The sequence below is a fragment of the Oryctolagus cuniculus genome, chromosome 16 (assembly GCF_051225735.1).
Source record: "Oryctolagus cuniculus isolate XC-2025 breed Fujian yellow rabbit chromosome 16, ASM5122573v1, whole genome shotgun sequence".
NCBI lineage: Eukaryota > Metazoa > Chordata > Mammalia > Lagomorpha > Leporidae > Oryctolagus > Oryctolagus cuniculus.
In genome coordinates this window covers 70,966,317-70,984,997 of record NC_142882.1, presented here as the reverse complement: position 1 = coordinate 70,984,997, position 18,681 = coordinate 70,966,317, and the positions used below count along the sequence as shown (strand labels likewise).

Genomic DNA, 18,681 nt, shown 5'->3' with positions numbered 1-18,681 from the left:
CCATTTACTTCACGATTTATGGTTAATGTATCCCCCAAATAAATGTGAAGTACACTTTTGTAAAAGAGTTTTGAAAAAGAAATGCTCTTTGTTCTTCTTCCTGAATTTGACTAAATGATTACAGGTTGATTTTTAAAAGAAACAGTAGGGAACCTGCATTGGCTTTCTTAATTTTAACAGGAGATAAATACTTTCACATTTTGGGGATGAAAGGGACATTCTTCAAACACATTATCATGATTTTTACATTTCTGCTAACCTTTCTATTGACCAAAGCTACACTGTAAGCCATCAGCAAATCCATTTTAAAATGCTTTTATCAAATTAGAAAAAGAGGATATTACACTGGGAACAAAAGCAAAGATTTCTTTTCTGACTCAGGCAACTTTGATTTGTCATTTCCCCCTAAATGCAATCAATAGATCATGCATGATTTCAGTCCACTGAAACAGTCATATTGGATGTCGGTGTCACAGGCTGCAGCTTAACACAGTACCAGCCCCCTTTTATTTATTCCTTGAGTTGACACAAGTCATCTGCTTTTTCAGACCCTTCAGTCATTCTGTAAGGTAGAGCATAGAGTCTTCTCACCGCCCCTTGGAAACCTAGGTGTAAGTCTAGCACAGCACTTACTTAGTACCTGTACTAAAATGATTTGATTACACATTTTCCCATTCCCTACTGCATAGTAGATGCTGCATTACTAACGTAAGTGGAATACCTGGAACACAGCACACACAAGAAATGTGAAATGAAAAAAATGAATTGGCCTAGGTAGTAGAGTCTTAGAAGTCTAGTCAACAACTAAATCAATTTACTTATAATGTTCAGATGTTGTCCACAAGAGTAGAACTTTTTTTGGAAGGTTGTAACTCTTTCATGGAATACATTATATAGTTATTTCCTGGGTTGTATACCTTGGAGAGGCCACAACTAAATATCCAGAAACAGTCTGAATAAATGCTTATTTAAGGGACTGGCACTGTGGCATAGTAGCTAAGGCTACCTGCAGTGCCGGCATCCTATATGGGCGCTGGTTCAAGTCCCAGCTGCTCCACTTCCAATCTAAATCTCTGCTATAACCAGGGAAAGCAGCAGAAGATGGCCCATGGCCTTGGGCTCCTTGACCCGTGATGGAGACCTGGAAGAAGCTCCTGGCTCCCGACTTTGGATTGGCCCAAGCTCTGGCCATTATGGCTATTTGGGGAGTGAATTAGCGGATGGGAGACTTCTTTCTCTCTCTCTTTGCTTCTGCCTCTCTGTAATTTAGCCTTTCAAATAAATAAATCTTAAAAAAATTACTTGTTTAAAAATCTCCATACAGCTCTGAATAAAAGCATTTTGGAATTGATAAAAAGTATCAGACATGTTGTGATACTATGTCACTACCTGAGCAATGATTTCCAACAATCTAATATTCCATGAAGGAGTTGAAGAACTGGGGAACGGGAAAAGAGGAATTTGGAATGACAGTGACAAAGAAAACGTCTTGCGGTGCTTTTGCCACTCATTCATCTCTGTGTTCTACTTTGGCTTTGATAAGGACAGCAGATTATTTTTTAAAGATGTATTTGTTTATTTGCAAGAGTGACAGAAAGAGAGGGAGAGACAGAGAAAGAGAGAGTTCTTCTATCTGTTCCCCAGATGGCCACAGTGGCCAGGGCTAAGCCAGGAGACAGGAGCTTCATTAGGTCTTCCATGTGGGTAGCAGGGATCCAAATACTTGGGCCATCTTTCGCTGCTTTTCCTAGGCCTTTAGTCTGTTCAAATGATAGCCGGAAATACTTCTTCTGTCCCCACTTTCCTTATTATCAGCTTTACTTAGTGACTCTAGAATGTTTTCCTCTCTCAATTCTTTCCTCACAAGTTCTTGGAAGTGTTCTTTCCGCTAGCCCACCCTTAAAGTAATCAAGGACAAGCAGATGGGATGCACTTGATTCCTTGGCTGGGAGGTGGGATCAATCCCAGTAAGCCTCAAGAATAGATTTAGAGGATGTATGATGTCTCAGAGAAAAAAAATCAAAGGCACCATTGATGGAAGAAGGACCAATCAAGACACAATTTTATATATCACTTATAATTTTATATAAATTTAGTAATTTCTTCTAAGATCAAAACCTTAACAATTTTACCAGTTATTTAATTTCCTTATGACTTTTATAGCCTTCTGGCAAAAACAGAAAGCCAAGAAAATGCACTGCATTAATCATGTGGCTTTGTATACCACATTAAGTGTTTCAATAATAGGCACCCCTGAGATAAGAAATCCCAGATAAAGAATCATAGCGAAACAGCATCTCTTCTTTTACTTCCTATTGTGAATTCTTAGTGAGTTTTTCTACAAGATATATTTTCCCCATTCTCCACTTAATGTGGTGGTGAGTATTAGTGATCTTAAGGTTCAAAGATAACAACGGCTTTCTTTTATCATTATAATTAATTGCCATTCCACAGCAGTATTCCTTGATCTCCTATAAGTTAAGTGAAGAACAATTTCTGGCCATAGTCATTACTTGTTCTTATCTTTCTAAGGAATGAAAGAAAATGGTATTTTTCTTGATGTGACACATTCAATATATTTTGTACATTATACAAATAAAAATGTGTATGCTTATATTTACTCTAATATATAACATTGTTATAATATTATAACATTATTATAATAATTAAATCTGAGGTTCCAGCACTATGGTGTAGCGGATTAAGCTGCCACCTGCATTGCCTGCATCCCATCCAGTTCCCTTCTGATGCCCCTGGGAAAGGAACTGAGGACTGCTCAAGTGCTTGGGCCACTGCACCCATGTGGGAGACCCAGAGGAGGTTCCTGGTTCTGGCCTGGCCCAGCCCTGGCCATTGAGGCCATTTGGGAATTAAACTAGCAGGTAGAAAATTCTCTCTCTCGCTCTCCCTCTTTCTCTCTCTTTTTCCTATCTCTCTGTAATTCTGCCTTTCAAATAAATAGAAATAAATCTTAAAAAAAAACTTGAACACGCACAAATAACCTTAGCTTTCTTCAGAAGACATTACTAGCTTAATGCTAGTTTGAATGAATCGTATGTGTTAAGTGGAAAACAAATGTCAGTTCAGAAATGTTTCCTTGATAATATGGTGAAAGGGTTTTCTATTATGGAATTTTATTACGAATATTAAAAGAATTTTAAGAATATTCTTTTAAAGATACACACATTCACACTTTGAAAATAAGTACTGGGGCTGCCGGCGCCGCAGCTCACTAGGCTAATCCTCCGCCTGCAGCACTGGCACCCCAGGTTCTAGTCCCAGTTGGGGCGCCAGATTCTGTCCCGGTTGCTCCTCTTCCAGTCCAGCTCTCTGCTGTGGCCCGGGAGTGCAGTGGAGGATGGCCCAAGTGCTTGGAGTCCTGCACCCGCATGGGAAACCAGGAGAAGCACCTGGCTCCTGGCTTCTGATCGGCACAGCGCGCAGGCCACAATGCGCTGGCCGTAGCAGCCACTTGGGCGGTGAACCAACGGAAAAAGGAAGATCTTTGTCTCTCTCTCTCTCTCTCTCTCTCTCTCACTGTCTAACTCTGCCTGTCAAAAAAATAAAAATAAAAACAATTAAAAAAAAGTACTGGGGCTAACATTGTGTCATATCAGGTCAAGTCACCATCTGCAGTGCTGGCATCACAGATGGGTGCCGGTTTGAGTCCTGGCTGCTCCACTTCTGGTCCATGTCCCAGCTGTGGAAAATGGCCCAAATGCTTGGGCCCTTGCACACATGTGGAAGACCCAGAGGAAGCTCCTGTCTCCTGGCTTCATCCTGGTCTAGCATTGGCCATTGTGGTCATCTGGGGAGTGAACCCGTGGATAGAAGATCTATCCCTCTATCTCTGTCTCTCCTTCTCTCTCTGCCTTTCAAATAAATACAAAATAAATCTTAAAAAAAGAAAAGGAGTATTTTTTAAGTGAGTGTTGTTGTGGTTAAGATGTGGTTTGACTCTGTCCCCCAGGGTTCAGTCCCGAAATTTAATCCCCACGGTGAGGCAGAAAGATGGTAGGACGTTAATTCAGCTCTGATGTTTAGAGGTAGGGAACTCCTGTGACTGAATACTGGTGGTTTTATAAGGGGGGAGGTCAGAGGACTCACATCTCCACATGAAAGCTCCCTGTCCCTTGCCATGGCTGTCCTGAGCCACCTCGGGACTCTATGAGCAAGAACTCCATCACCAGATGCTGCCCCTCAGCCTTGGACTTCTAGAACTGTGAGCCGAAATAATCCTATCTGCTTTATCAAGTACATCACTTCAGGTATTTTGTTACCTTAACAGAACATGAACTGAGAGCGCGTTATAAAAATAAGTGAAGGAGCTGAGGCATGGCGTAGTGGGCTAAGCCTCTGCCTGCAGGGCTGGCATCCTGTATGGTGCTGGTTCGAGTCCCGGCTGCTCCTCTTCTGATCCAGCTCTCTGCTATGGCCTGGAAAAGCAGTGGAAGTTGGTCTAAGTCCTTGGTCCCCTGCACTTGTGTGGGAGACCCAGAGGAAGCTCCTGGCTCCTGGCTTCAGATCGGTCCAGATCTGGCCGTTGCAGCCATTTGAAGAGTGAACCAGTAGATCGAAGACCTTTCTCTCTGTCTCTATCTCTCAAACAAATAAATCAAATCTTTATAAAGAAAATAAGTGAGATAGAGTGCTAATCATCTGGTAAATTGCAGGTGAGTAATAAAATTCTTATTCTTAACCAATCTTCCCCCTCCCAAAAAAAGGAAAAGTCTGTGCTTAGCTAAGGTTCCACTATTGAAGCCTTATTGGAGGAATAACAGTAACAACAAATACTTAAATGGCAGGTCTTATTTACCAGGAAGGATAATATATAGCGCTTAAAATATTATAACTTATTCATATTCCATAACAGTATTATGAATAGGAAATCGCACAACCCTCATTCCACAGATGGGAAATATACTAAATACACTCACAGCGGATTTAAGGAATTTGCCCAAGAAAGTAGCAGTGTCAGCATGTGAACCCAGACTAAGGCTGTAAGGACTGGGTTCCAGAACACTGAATCTCAATGAAAACCAGGCTAATGTTAAAATCCTGCAAGACAAATCCTTTAAATTTCAAGTTTCTATCACACTCTGTTTGCTTTGTCCATATGCAAATACAGTAGCTGTTTTCCTCTGGAGTACTGGGACTTCAGAATAATGAAATTTGAAAGCATATTGAGACGTTAATAGGGTGTGCAATTGGGTGGCATGCTTTATCTGACATCTGGTAGGCAAAGTTTGAATTCGCAATGAGGGTAATAACGGAACTTTACTTTGGGAGAAATTGAGAGTTCTTTTTTTTTTTTTTTTTTGACAGGCAGAGTGGACAGTGAGAGAGAGACAGAGAGAAAGGTCTTCCTTTTTGCCATTGGTTCACCCTCCAATGGCCGCCGTGGCCGGTGCGCTGTGGCCTGCGCACCGCGCTGATCCAATGGCAGGAGCCAGATACTTATCCTGGTCTACCATGGGGTACAGGGCCCAAGGACTTGGGCCATCCTCCACTGCACTCCCAGGCCACAGCAGAGAGCTGGCCTGGAAGAGGGACAACTGGGACAGAATCCAGTGCCCCGACTGGGACTAGAACCCGGTGTGCCAGCGCTACAAGGTGGAGGATTAGCCTAGTGAGCCGTGGTGCCAGCCAAGAATTATTTCTTGAAATGATATGATGTTTAGGAATAAAAGAAAGCAAAAATGAGTGATGGGTCAGAGATTTATTGACAATTTGCTATGTGGAACACAGTGCTGGGAAATAAGCATAGAAGAGTTAGATATGACCCCTACCCCATAGTAAGCAACCACACGGAGGTGACAGTGAGGAACTGTGCACTATAATAATCAAATCTCAACTTCCTTAAATTAAACAATAGGTCAACAAAGGTAGGGACAGAAAAGGCAACTGGTAAAATGGGCAGGATGAGATCACAGAGAAAATTCTGGAATTCCCAAGTGGTTTTGCAGCAAGAGTCTGTAAGCAGTTGAATGATGCAGTCAAAGGAGGGTTTATAGTAGCAAAGCTGTAATGCAAGAAAAAGGAAAGCCTTATATCCTGGAGTTTTTAACCACTAACTGCCCTACTTCTTCTCAATGAACATAATTCCTTTAAACTAACACACATTGCCTTCACTGCTACAGCCCTAAGGCATGACATCATCTTTCACCTGAATGACTGCCATTGCCTCCCTACTGCTTCTTCTCTACTCCCTGAAAGCACAAAGCAGCATGAGTGATTCTGAAAAATAAGTCAGTCTGGTCATCTGTCTGCTCAGTCATTCAGCAGAGCTTCTCAGTTTAGCCAGTGTGAAAGCCAAAGCCCCTGAATGGTCTCACACCTCTCTAACCTCTCTAAGCTCATCCCCATAGTTGGGCTCCAGGTTACTCTACTCCAAACATACTGACTGACATGATGTTCCTAAGACATTCAAAGGCTTTCCTAATTAAGGGTCTTGTGCTTGATGTTCATTCTGCCCTCAGATTTGTCCCGCACTCCCATGGGACTTGCTCTCACATCTCCTTCATGTCTCTTCATGGCTGTCACTCTGTCAGTAGATTAAGTTGTGGTGGCAGGAACTAGGCTTAGAAAACTAGAAAGGAAACTGATTTTGGAGGAAAGGTGAGGAGTCTGATTTATGACACAGTGAATCTGAAATGCAAGTATGGCTTGGTTGAGGTTTTCTGGTAGAATCCTACACCAGAGAGTTGAAGGACGATGTTGGAAGACACAGAAAAAGAATACGGTGAACAGGAAACAGAGACAATAGACTGTGGCAGATTAAGTATGTCCACACATCCTGGTAAGTACCTCTTATCAAAAGGTAAACTCTATTTCATTATGCTTTCATGCTGTCTGGCCTTTAGATCTGCTGTGACCCACAAAATGCGGTAGACGTGACCTTATGAGAGTTCTAGAATTATGGCATTTTGGCGTATTTCCCTTTTGAATCATTGCCCTGAGATCACTTTCAAAAGAAGACAGTTGGGGTGTTGTGGTACAGAAAGTTAAGTCACTGCCTGTGATGCCAGCATCCCATATCAGACTGCCACTCAGAGTCCCAGCTACTCTGCTTCCAATCCAGCTCCCTGTTGATGTGCCTGGGAAAGCAACATAAGACGACCTACGTGCCTGGGTCCCTGCCACCCATGTGGGAGAGCTGGATGGAGTTCCAGGCTCCTAGTTTCAACCTGGCCAAACCAGGTTATGGCCATCTGGGAAGTGAATGAATGGATGGAAGATCTCTGTCTCTCTTTGTCACTCTTTCAAACAAATCAAATATGTCTTTAAAAAATCCAGTCTAGTTGACTGAACCATGGGGGGACACATGGAAGTAAAATGAGGCACTTATATTGATTTTGTGGGGTCAACATAGATATTCCTGCCACGCCAGCCTTTCAGTGGAATATAGCAGCATCAGTGAGGCCAAACAGAACCAACATAGGGGCTGTGCAGTCAACTGGCAAAATTATACAAAATAAAAGAAAAGCAAACTCACCCCTTCCTCAAAACAAAACAAAAGCACTGCTAAGTTTGATGGGGGTTGTTTGGCAGCATGCATAGCTGGTACAGAAGTTAGCATCTACAAAGGAGATGCCACTGTAACAGAAACCTAAAACAATTATCACTGGGCTTGAGACTTGGGTATGGAAAGATTTAGAGAAATTGATAAAATTAAAAATGAGGTTGGCGGAAGCCTCAGTATTCTCTAATTTCTATGAGCAGGAGACAAACTGAGAGAGCTCCTCAATTACAGGTATGGGTGATTTCTTACCAAACAGAAAAGACGACTAACTCAGGGGAAAATCCAAGAGCCCAGCTGAAGAGCAAAGTGGAAAGGGAATCACTGGGCTAAGGAACCATTCCAAGAGAACACAGAAAGCCCCACCCAGGACTTTCCTCACCCCAGGCAGAAAGGGAACAGGCAGATTTCAGAATTGAAACAAACCAAAAATCGCTGAATGTGTCCTATTTTTCTTTTTTGCATGGGGAGCTCTAGCATGATTTTCAAGTCCTTGTCACATCAGCAGATGGTGCAGCTTTGGGGGGAATTTGTGGAAGGCACCTTGTACTTTTAGGTCACAGGTTTCTGATTCAAGAATAGCCATATGCAAATGACTGTACCTGGGGAGCTGTATCCCTGTTTGAAATGGATGCAGATCATGAGACTGTGGATTTTAAGCTTGATGCTGTAATGGCATGAGCCTTTTGGTGGTCTTGGTGGGGAAGGGGTAAAGTTTGCTTGTGGAAAAAGTCAAAATAATTGTGACCAGAGGGAAGGCTGCAGACAATTAAATTATTTGCCATTTTTTTTTTTGGACTGTGTCTCATCAAGGGTGGAATCTCTCTTTACCCAGTGAATCTGCATTGTAATCGTGACTTCTTTTCACTCACCGAATATAGCAGAAATGAGTCAAAGAGGATTTTCAGCTTCTGTTTGATCATCTTGAAGTAATGTCTTAAAACCCACCAGGAAAAGAAACTAATCGAGCTTGTTGGAGGATGGCTGCACATCTGAAACACCAGTGTACTGCCGCTGTCAGCACCAACTGCCAGCTACACACAGGAGGCCACTTTGGATCTTCCCGCCATGGCCCAACCCCCATGAGTGAGCTCATGGGAAATATGAACAAGAACTGCTCCACGTCACAAGGAGTCCTGTTATTGTTTTCACCCCTCGAATTTTGAAATGTTTTGTTGGCCAGAAATCGTTAGGTGATAGCTGGCCTCGAGATAGGAGAATCAGAAAGGTACACTGAATGGAGTCACAGTAAAACAAAGACTGACAGAGGTTGGTATAAACAAAGAAGCCAATTAAAAGTTGGATAATGTCAGCAACGAGATGCACCTGTTGGGATTAATTACACTCCTGCCTAGTTGGAGTGAAAGCTGTGCTTTCTGTCCACACTGGTCTTTATGACACAGACGTGAGACAGCTGGCTGCCCTGCATTGTGCTGTCGCCTTTTGGCTGACGACAAAGTGAAAGGCTTTCTTCCTCCTTGTATTTGCCATTTGAAGTGGTAGTCAGCACTTAATGGGGAATTACTCATTAAATGGTAAGTACACAACTGTGTAGTTCACTTTTATCTGAAGTCTCTGCTCAATCTACTCTACTCTAAAACGTGAAAAGCAGGAGCTGGTACCTTGTGTACTGGGTGCGGCAGCTGCCTGTGAGGCTGCTCCGCTTCCATACAGCTCCCTGCTAGTGTGTCTGGGGAGCCAGCTGGAGATGGCCTGGGTGCTTGGGCCCCTGTGCCCACTTGGGAGGCCCAGATGAGGCACATGGCTCCTGGCTTCAGCCTGGCCCAGCCCTGGCCATTGTGGCCATCTGAGGAGTGCACCAGCAGATGGAGGATCTCTCTTACTCTCTGTTTCTCTCATCCTCTCTCTAACTCTTTCAAATAAATAAATCTTTTAAGAAAGTGAAAAAGAAAATTCTCTATAAAATTCCGTTCTTTGCTATGACATTGCTACTCAGAAGAACATTGGCTCAATTCTGATGTTTGCATAAAAATTATTAAGAATATTTCCAAATATATTATAATGCATACAAAGAGACAAGAAGAGGCAGAGGACAGATCAGGATATCTGATGCCAGATTTTTAAGTGCACAATATAATTGTGATTACCACAAACCAACATTGAAGAATAACATACTGTCTTAAATTTTCTAAAGGGCTATAATGACTTTAATCTTTACACTAAATTGAATAGAGAATCTCAACCCAATTATAGGAAAGAAACTCCTACCAACAGTGTTACATGATACTAATTGAAGTAAGAGACCCTAGATTTAAGCGTAATATTCAACCTAATTATATTTCAAACACATTAAATGGCATAGCTTTCTTCAGGAAGGGAACTTCTGGTTGATTTATTGCCCAAATTATGGAAAAAATATTCAGTTACAGGATGGAGTCTTATATTTAACAGATCAGTGTCTCCACGTAATGGCTGTGTAATTTGTGCTAAGAAGTAGATTCCAGCTCCAGAGAATGATCAAGCACTTGAAACTGTGTCCTCGTCTTCTAGCTCTACAGACATTTGAATTGATTTGAACTCCAGAGTCCTCACGGCAGTTGTAGAAGCAAATCTTCTTTACGTAAGGTGCCATTCTGTAGTTAATCAAATTTTAACTTAATTTTTGTCTACCATTGCTCTGGTATATTACTATGATGCTCCTGCCCAACACTGATAACCAATTATGACAAAACATGGTGCAAAGGTAGAAAGGAGCAAAAATAGCAATGTGTTCTTCAATCTTAAGGTCATGCACAGACATTTGACGTTTTAATGTTAAACAGTCTCAGGGTCTGCTGTTTGTTCTTTCAGGATTTTCACCTTCTGAAGTTCCTTTCTCCATTAAAATTCACGGAGAACTAATTAAATTTGGGGGCACCCCGCTGCTTCCAAGTGGAAATGGACCTGCCCTCTTTTTCCCAAATATTTTCATTCAGCTAGTATTTCTCCTAATCTTTTTGGTTTTGAGTTTTTGCTTCTTTTATTTCCAAATCTATCCGCCAATGATCATCTCACTCATTGTTAAAGCCAGGATACTATGGAGAGCAAAACAAAATGCTCTTCATTATGACATCAAGAAAACGGTACTAAACTGAGCAAACCTATGACATGGAGTTGCCTGTTTCATACTAAGTCGTTTCTAGTTAGCGGAGACCGTCCTCAAAATTTTCTCTTTCTTTCTTCAAATTCTTACTCTCACTTCTCCTCCCAGACACTTCTCACATCTTCCTTTACCATTCCCAGATTCCTTACTTCTTCCTATACTGTCAGAAGTAATCTAAGACTGCCATTTTATTCTGCAGAACAATTCATCTCTTTTTGTAACCAAGCAGCAAAAACACAGGGTATTATGCATTTGTCAATCAAGATGTCCAATCAAAACTTTTCCTAAACTGAAGAATGACATATCCTCCTGGGTAGTTCCCTGACAAGAGAGGTGGAAGGCACTAGAATCGATTTTAGATTCCTTTGGTCTATGTACATTTACTACTCCCTCCCTCAATGACTGCATCTCCGCCTATAATGGGTAGTGTTTCTGGCCAGCTTGTGTTCTATGGGATCCGTTTTGTAGGATCTTTGTACCCACCTCAGACTCTGCTGCAAAAGGCCCAAACATGACTTTCATCAGATTGTCTTTAGGCACTTGGGTTGTCTGGCACACATGGAGAGCCGAAAGTTTCTGGAACTCACCTTCCTGCCAGCCAGCAATTGAGTCAGTGTTTGGTACCAGCATATAAAAGCTCCAATCAGTTTCTTCTAAAACTGTCATCTCTGAGGTTTTACTTACACTCGAGTGTTTCACTAATAGACTGAAGTCTGCAATCTTGGTTTTCCTCTTTGAGCATAACAGGCCTGAGATTTTTAATAGTGTCACTAACAAGGCTGGCCTCTGCTTGATCTATGTACTTGAATATTTGGAGGGCTCCACCACTCTCTTAATGATGAGTGGTTCCGTATGGTTAAGGTACTGGTATAGACAATGTGGCTGAGGCAGGACATCTTTCCTCTAGGGGGCTGGATTTTGGTCTACGTTAGGCAGACATGGTGACTACATGGATTAGTGTAAATCTTAGACGCCTAACTCAAGTTGAGTGTTCCTGGAAGTCAGACCTCGACATGTGTGCTGCAATTCATTAGTGGGGAATTGAGCATATCCTGTGTGACTCCAGTGGGAGAGGACTCTTGGAAGCACATACGTGGCTTCTTGGGCCTTTGCCCCTGTGCATTTTTGCATTTGCTGATTTTCCTGCATCCTTTCATTGTAATGCATCATTGCTGTGGGTACCACTGCATGCTGGCTCCTCTGAGTCCTCCTGGGGAATCCCTTAACCAGGGCGTGGTTCAGGGGACCAAAACACTTTCCCTCATCTTCATGTTGCTTCCCTAGCCCCCCTCTCTCACTGGCTTCTTCTGAGAGCAGATCCTTAATGCATCCTAACGCTTGTCCTGGCCCCCGTTTCTAGAAGACCTAGGAGGATTCTAAGTCGGCCAGGATATTAGCCTCGACTGTGAGCTCTATGACTTCTTTGATTCTTGCAATGCATTGTTCCTCATTCTCTACTCCTTTTCCTACATACCTCTGTCTCCCTCCAAACTATTACTCTTTGATAGATATGTATTTGGATAAAGTGACTCAGTATTCATACAGTTTAGATAGTACAAAATGTACTATCAAGCTTAAAATAAAATAGAATATTATCTGCCTTAGTCTTTCCCCATACTGAGTCCTGTTCTCCAAAGGTAAATATTTTCAATATTTTAAAAGTGCATTTTTTTTTGACAGGCAGAGTGGACAGTGAGAGAGAGAGACAGAGAGAAAGGTCTTCCTTTTGCTGCTGGTTCACCCCACAATGGCCGCCGCAGCCGGCGCACCGCACTGATCTGATCTGAAGGCAGGAGCCAGGTACTTATCCTGGCTTCACATGGGGTGCAGGGCCCAAGCACTTGGGCCATCCTCCACTGCACTCCCTGGCCACAGCAGAGAGCTGGCCTGGAAGAGGGGCAACCGGGACAGAATCCGGCGCCCCGACCGGGACTAGAACCCGGTGTGCCGGCGCTGCAAGGCAGAGGATTATGAGCCGTGGCGCCGGCAAAGTGCATTTGTTTTAAGATATTGAAAAAATACAATATGTTCTTATATTACTCTTAACTCTTACTACTTGAGAACCAGAAATCGTGACTACTACTTGGGAAATAAATAGTATTCAAATCTTCCCTTCCCTGAATTCACATGAGGATTTCAGAAGCAAGAAAGTAGGGGTAAAAATTCCAGAAAGATTCAGCAGTCACAGTGTAGGCCCGCGGCTTGGATATTAAAGCCATCTTCCCCAAGCGGTTTCATAGTCAGTTCATCTGGTACTTCTGATGATATGCACAAATAGTTCCCCAATGAGACTTTAAAGCACTGAGGCTTTAAAGGCTTGCCTTGCTGCTGATCTCCGTGTTTCTTAATCACAGGGCTTTTCCAGCATTGCTAGAATCCAGCCAGTTTGCTGTGGTGCAAACTGCCAGTCCTCGGGTGACGGAGTACTTTCCATTCAAGAGCAGCACAATGCACAGTGCCGTTCCCAGCTGGGTGACCCCCCTCATTCCTATTATTGTTGCATGGATAGCTACGTAATGTTGAGTTGTTGTCATGATTTACTCCTACAAAAATACCATTTTTTGCTTTCACAACAAACCAGGTCAAATATGAAAGTGAGTTATGTGTGTCAGTGTTATTGGTTACATGTTATCTTTTACTAACACATAAAAAGAAGGAAAGTTAGCAGAGGAGTTCAGGCATTTGAAACTGTTGACATTCACAGTATCCAAAATAATACAAAAAGTAAAATAAGCAAACTGAGCTTTTGTAATTCACACCACAGAGTACAAATATTCTGATATCTGAACTAGGGCACGAGATAAGGAATTATGGAGGGGATCATTTACTTACTGTTTCTCAACAAGGTCAAGGAAGTATGAAAAGACAACATCCGTTTTACAAACTCAAGTAACAAATGAGACAACAGGCTTTCCTGCCCCATCTCCGGCCTAAAAGCCTTGCTTTGTTCTTCCTCTAACCACTTATTTGGGAAACAAAATATTTTTGCTTCATCCAATTTATATCTTAAAATAAAACACAGAGATGTCACAAAAATTAGAACCAGGCAGACCTCGGGTATTGTCTAAGGTATGACATCCTCTAGGATGGTCAAACCCTTTAGACTTTTGGAGTGGTCCCGACATTTGTGCTCAGAGCTCTGGACTTGCTTTTCTGATGATCTTTAAATGATGAGCAATATTTTTTCCTATTGCACATAAAATACTTATCTCCTTTTGGAGAGTTTTATGGTCTTTTGGCTCTCTTTGGCCTTGTGATTCTGTTAAATTTTCCTGTTTGTCAAAGAATCCATGTCAAACCCCTCCGGAGTCTTCCCCAATTCTGCTCCTTACAAGACAATTGGAAAAACAAGCAATGGTAACAGCAAATCCTAATGATCCCTGGAACCTGGCAGAAAAGGAAATAGAGCCTTGAAATGCTTTGAAGTCATTAACAAAGTTGTGAAATTTGTCAGGAATGTGAGAGAAAGAGAGTCTTTTTATTATTTGCTAGCTTCACAGTCGCTAATTCTCCATGTCCCTAGTTGAGCTTTAACTTAATTATAAAACAAAATCTATAGCTGCAGCCCAGGCCTAGAGGTAGAGTCTGTACAACTAATCAACTTTAATTCCCTGGGCCCAATTTAATTACAAAACAACATTTGGTGCAGCTGCTAAACACTTACCAGGTGACCACATAATCCTGGAGTCGCATTTACAGGTCTCCAGCTTTTGCTCTTATTCTATCAGCACAATTATGTCTGATACAATACATAATAGAAATGTGAGCAGGCGCCAGGAATCATGCTAAATAAGAATTCTCTTGATTTTGGGTGCCCCTGTAGGAGAGCCAGTTAAAGTATTAAGTTGCACCACAACTAATTAACGTCAAGAGGTAAAACTGAATGACGGAAGAGATGTCTCTCAAGAACAAACTGGATGCCCATGGTCTACTTCTTACCTTTATAAGAAAATGAAACCAGCAATGCATATGTGAGTTATCAATTTGTTTTTTAGGTTATAACATAGATAACTTCCCATATAACTAGATGTATCTAACTCAGACTTCTTCTGCTTGGTTTTTGGTGCTTCACTAGACAAGTTAAGGAGGTGATACGTCAAGAAAATGATTTTACCTGATCAAATTAAAGATACCATTGAGATTTTTAAACAGTTGACACCTTTAGTCTTCATAAAATATACTCAGTTTGCACAAATATTCAGGAATATCACAGCACTCAATGAATCAGATCAAATTTTTCATTTGATAACATTAGGCAGAAGTTCCAAGTACAATTAAAATTTTTTCAAGTTTTTGCTTCACTCAAATACTTCTTTTACAATACCTGAGGATATTTCCTTTCTAAGTTGTTTAGAAGGATGAAAAAAATTAGTTTAATTAAGAAAAAAAATAGTCAAGAAGCAAAGGAGCTGAACATGGTCCTTCCTGTTTTCACACCAATTCAGAAGATAACAGTGCCATCAAAAGCTGATTAGGATTTGAGGCATGAAGAACAGAGAGCTCCTTGTGCTTTCTTTTCCAGCATACTGATCTTTGAAAGTTACTTTGACCTTCTTTTCTACCCCTTTAGAGTAGAAGAGGGGAAAGCTAATGAGAGGATGTATCATAGCTGATTATACTGTAGAACAAAGCACAATACATAAAATTCCTCATAAAAGATCTGGAGCAATAATGAGCTGTTTCATGTTTTGACCTCAAGTGCTGGTTGGAATTTTACCTAATACTGTGCATCTTGCATGGCTACTTAGACTTTGGACAAAGAGGACGCTGGATACTTCAAAGTCGGAAGGCTCATCTCTCAGTGGCGGCAGTGGCTGTCAGTCTCCCGCCAGAGAGAGTATCTTTCTTTACTGCTGAACAGCGACTGAGTTGCAGGAGGCAACGATTCAGCTTGCTGGAGGAAAATAGGATGGGAGGAATTATGACGGTTGCCAGATGTTCCAGCAGCCCTGAGGGGGCACCAGAATGTTTCTGCCTATGCTGTAAACAGCATAAACTGTCAGACCATGGGGCCCTGGGGGTCTAGTGCTCACGCTTCTCTGATGTGCAGGCACAGGACTGAGAGTTAGAAGGAGCCTCGCAGAAGGAGCCTGGTCCAGAGGTTTTACGCTGTGTCTGGGGGAGTCGGAGAGAGTCTAAGTGTGTCTCAAGGCATGCTAAGCGGTAAAGAGCTCTCCCCAAAGCAGCAGAAGCCATGAGACAAACGTAACAATTTTATGTCAGAGCCAACATTTCACAGGTTATTTTATCAAACCTAAATTAGCTGTAAGCATCTAGGGTAATTCCTGTGGTTGTAAATGACCACCCCACCCAGTGGCTCTATGACATTCCTAGAGGGGGAGTCCCCAGAGCATTCAGAAACCAAGCTGCCATAGGCTTGAAAGCCTCGAAATTAAATTATATTGCAATATCAGGGAGGAAAACAAAAGACTTCTGGAGTCACATAAACCAGCCCTTAGAATCTTTCTTTCTTTACATTGCAATTTCAATGGAAAACAAAAAAGTCACCGAGAAAAAGTCATTTATCCTTGTTATTTTTAAATTTGGCACTTTAATGCATGCTTGTCCTGAAGATGATTTAATTCTTATGCAGCATCACCTGTTCTGTTTTCAAGTTAAAAAATATAGTGTGACTGTACATGGAACTTCTCTGGTCTCACCATGAGAGGGGGAGGGAGGGAGGGAGGGAGGGAGGGAGGGAGGGAGGGAAGGGAAGGGAGAATCTATTTCTGTGTTTGTAAATGGATTCACTTATCAGAGATGACACAAGATTTTAATATCAGGTAAAAGCATACTCCCAAGGTTAAACGGACATTCAAAAAATGTGATTGATGCATCTGTCTCACCGTCACTGTTGATGCACACAACTTCTTGAACCTGAGTTCCCGGGCCACACTCTCTTCCGTTGTCTGGTTCACAGTCTCCGAGCCTCACTGCCTTCCAGTCATAGCAGGCTGGCTCCTCACAGGGGATAGCTTCTAGCAGATGAGGACAGTTTCCAGTCCCCCCAGAGCCTCCAGTGGGCTCATTAGTTATGCGTCGCTTCCTTAGTTTGAAGCCTGATCATTGAGGGGAAAAATATTTATTGTTAGATCAGTGGTTGAGTATATAAGAAAGCTGAATGAAGCATGAGAGTGAAAGTTGGATGAGCATAGAAAGTATATATTATGTGTTTCGAATCATTGGTGTGTCTCCAAATCTCAGCTTAATTTGAGCTCAAGTCACATATTAAATGAATAAGTGAATAAATGAATCAACAGAATGGGAAAACGAGTTTGAGTCACAACATATAGTAAACATAAGGCAAAAATTTCCATATAGCTCCCATCTTTCTTATAGGGCCTAGGAAGGAGAGAGAAGAAGAAGGACTGTGGAGAAGCAGAGAAAGATATTTTAGTGTATTTGACATGTCTACATTTATAGGATATTCAAAGAAATGATGAAATCTCATGCTTTTCAGAAATATTCATGATCACGAAAGTGCTATTATTTTTAATTTTTTGACACTGTCACATAATTGAATTTGAAAGATGAACCTCTGAGAAGTCTGATGTTTCCTGAGTAACCACCTCTTTGAACTTCAGTTTATGTCAGCTTCTGGAAATTTGATTTCAAGACATAATACAAATGTGAGCTCTAATGTGGAGCACTCAGAGTCCTGCTCTTGCTTCCATAACACTTAACAACGCATAACAAAGTTGATAAATCTGTTTACTGCTATGCAAACACACAAGACTCACTGGAAGGCTATCTTTTGAATTAGAATAGGAATTTTCAGTTAGGAGATCATGTGAAAAATTAGCATACCATGCTCACCATGAAGTAAGTCACTGCATTTATTCTATTCTACCTGGACATATTATGGGCTTCAAGAAAACAATAGCAGTTTTTATATTTTTACTTGCAAAGTAACAAGGAATTCTGTTGGTTAGGCAGTAGTTATAGACCAGGCCATGCATTAAGTGCTTTATGTTTACAATCAAAGTCACTTTGGTTCTTCAGAGATAGTGTGGGCAGCAGATGCTATTAATCTCTTTTATACATAGGAAGTCAAGGATTTAGATAAGTTAATCAACTTATCCATACAATAAGGGACAGTTATTTTTAAAATAGGAGTTTATTTATACAACAAAGGGCAGGTTTTCCAGTCCAAGTCAGTCTGACACTACAGCTTGTCTTAACCACTGCATTAAATGGCCCCAGGAATTTTCCATCACGTTGCCCACCATCACCAGGCTCTTGCCATGTCCTTCTGCTTTTTCTTCTAGTGCTATCACCAAAGTAGGTTTACTCATCTTTTAAGTCAGTACTCCTTGGTCATTTTGGAAAACATGACAAATGAATAATCACAAGGAACACACAACAGCATTTTAAAAACAACTCATGATTTGATTCGACTGATGGGACTTGCAAGCATGTCATGCTAACAGTGCATACCTTTTTTGCCTTGTTGGTCATTACAGTTTTCATAAGTACAAGGTCCCCAAGCTGACCAAGGCGAAACCTCACATTCAACTGGACAAGGAATGTGGCACAGCTGTGTAGTATTGGGGACAGGGCCAGTGCATAATTTCAAGTCCACTGGTTTTGAGGCTGTTTGGAGAAAAATACAGAAATATCTTAAGAGTTAAAGAAGAAAAAGTTATGATTAACAATTTCAGGTCTCTGTATCTATGAAAAAGGAAAATAATTTTAAAAAGTGCCACCAACACATCATTCTAATGTTTCTGGGCTATACCTTGAGAAAAAAAGAAGAGGAAGAAAATAAGAAGCAGTACAAGTCAAATGAAATCTTAGCCATTGTTTGATAACCAGCTTTAACACTAATTAGCCACACAATTAATAGTGTTAAATGTAACTTTCCTAGTAAATAAAAATAATGCATAAAGCTATCTCCACACTTCTCTAGGTAGAGTCTAGAATAGTGCTATCTGCCTTAGAGGACTGCACACAGTGGAAGGGGGACTACAGCTTAATGTGTATGTACAAATATTGTGGGAGCTCCTGGAGGAGCAATTTCCTGTTGCTTTCAGTCCATGATGTTGAGATGTACCTGGTG

The 18,681-nt window shown here is 41.5% G+C and overlaps 1 protein-coding gene across 5 annotated transcripts in view; it reads right to left on the bottom strand.

Moving 5' to 3' along the window:
• Nucleotides 1–18,681, bottom strand: part of THSD7A (thrombospondin type 1 domain containing 7A) — a 689,693-nt gene that overhangs the window by 159,666 nt on the left and 511,346 nt on the right. For all 5 annotated transcript variants that reach the window (XM_089315677.1, XM_089315676.1, XM_089315679.1 and 2 more), the window contains 2 exons: nucleotides 18,060–18,215; nucleotides 16,469–16,681 (listed from right to left, as the gene is read on the bottom strand). In XM_089315677.1, coding sequence (XP_089171803.1) covers nucleotides 16,469–16,681; nucleotides 18,060–18,215 — 369 coding nt within the window. The remainder of the gene's footprint in view (nucleotides 1–16,468; nucleotides 16,682–18,059; nucleotides 18,216–18,681) is intronic.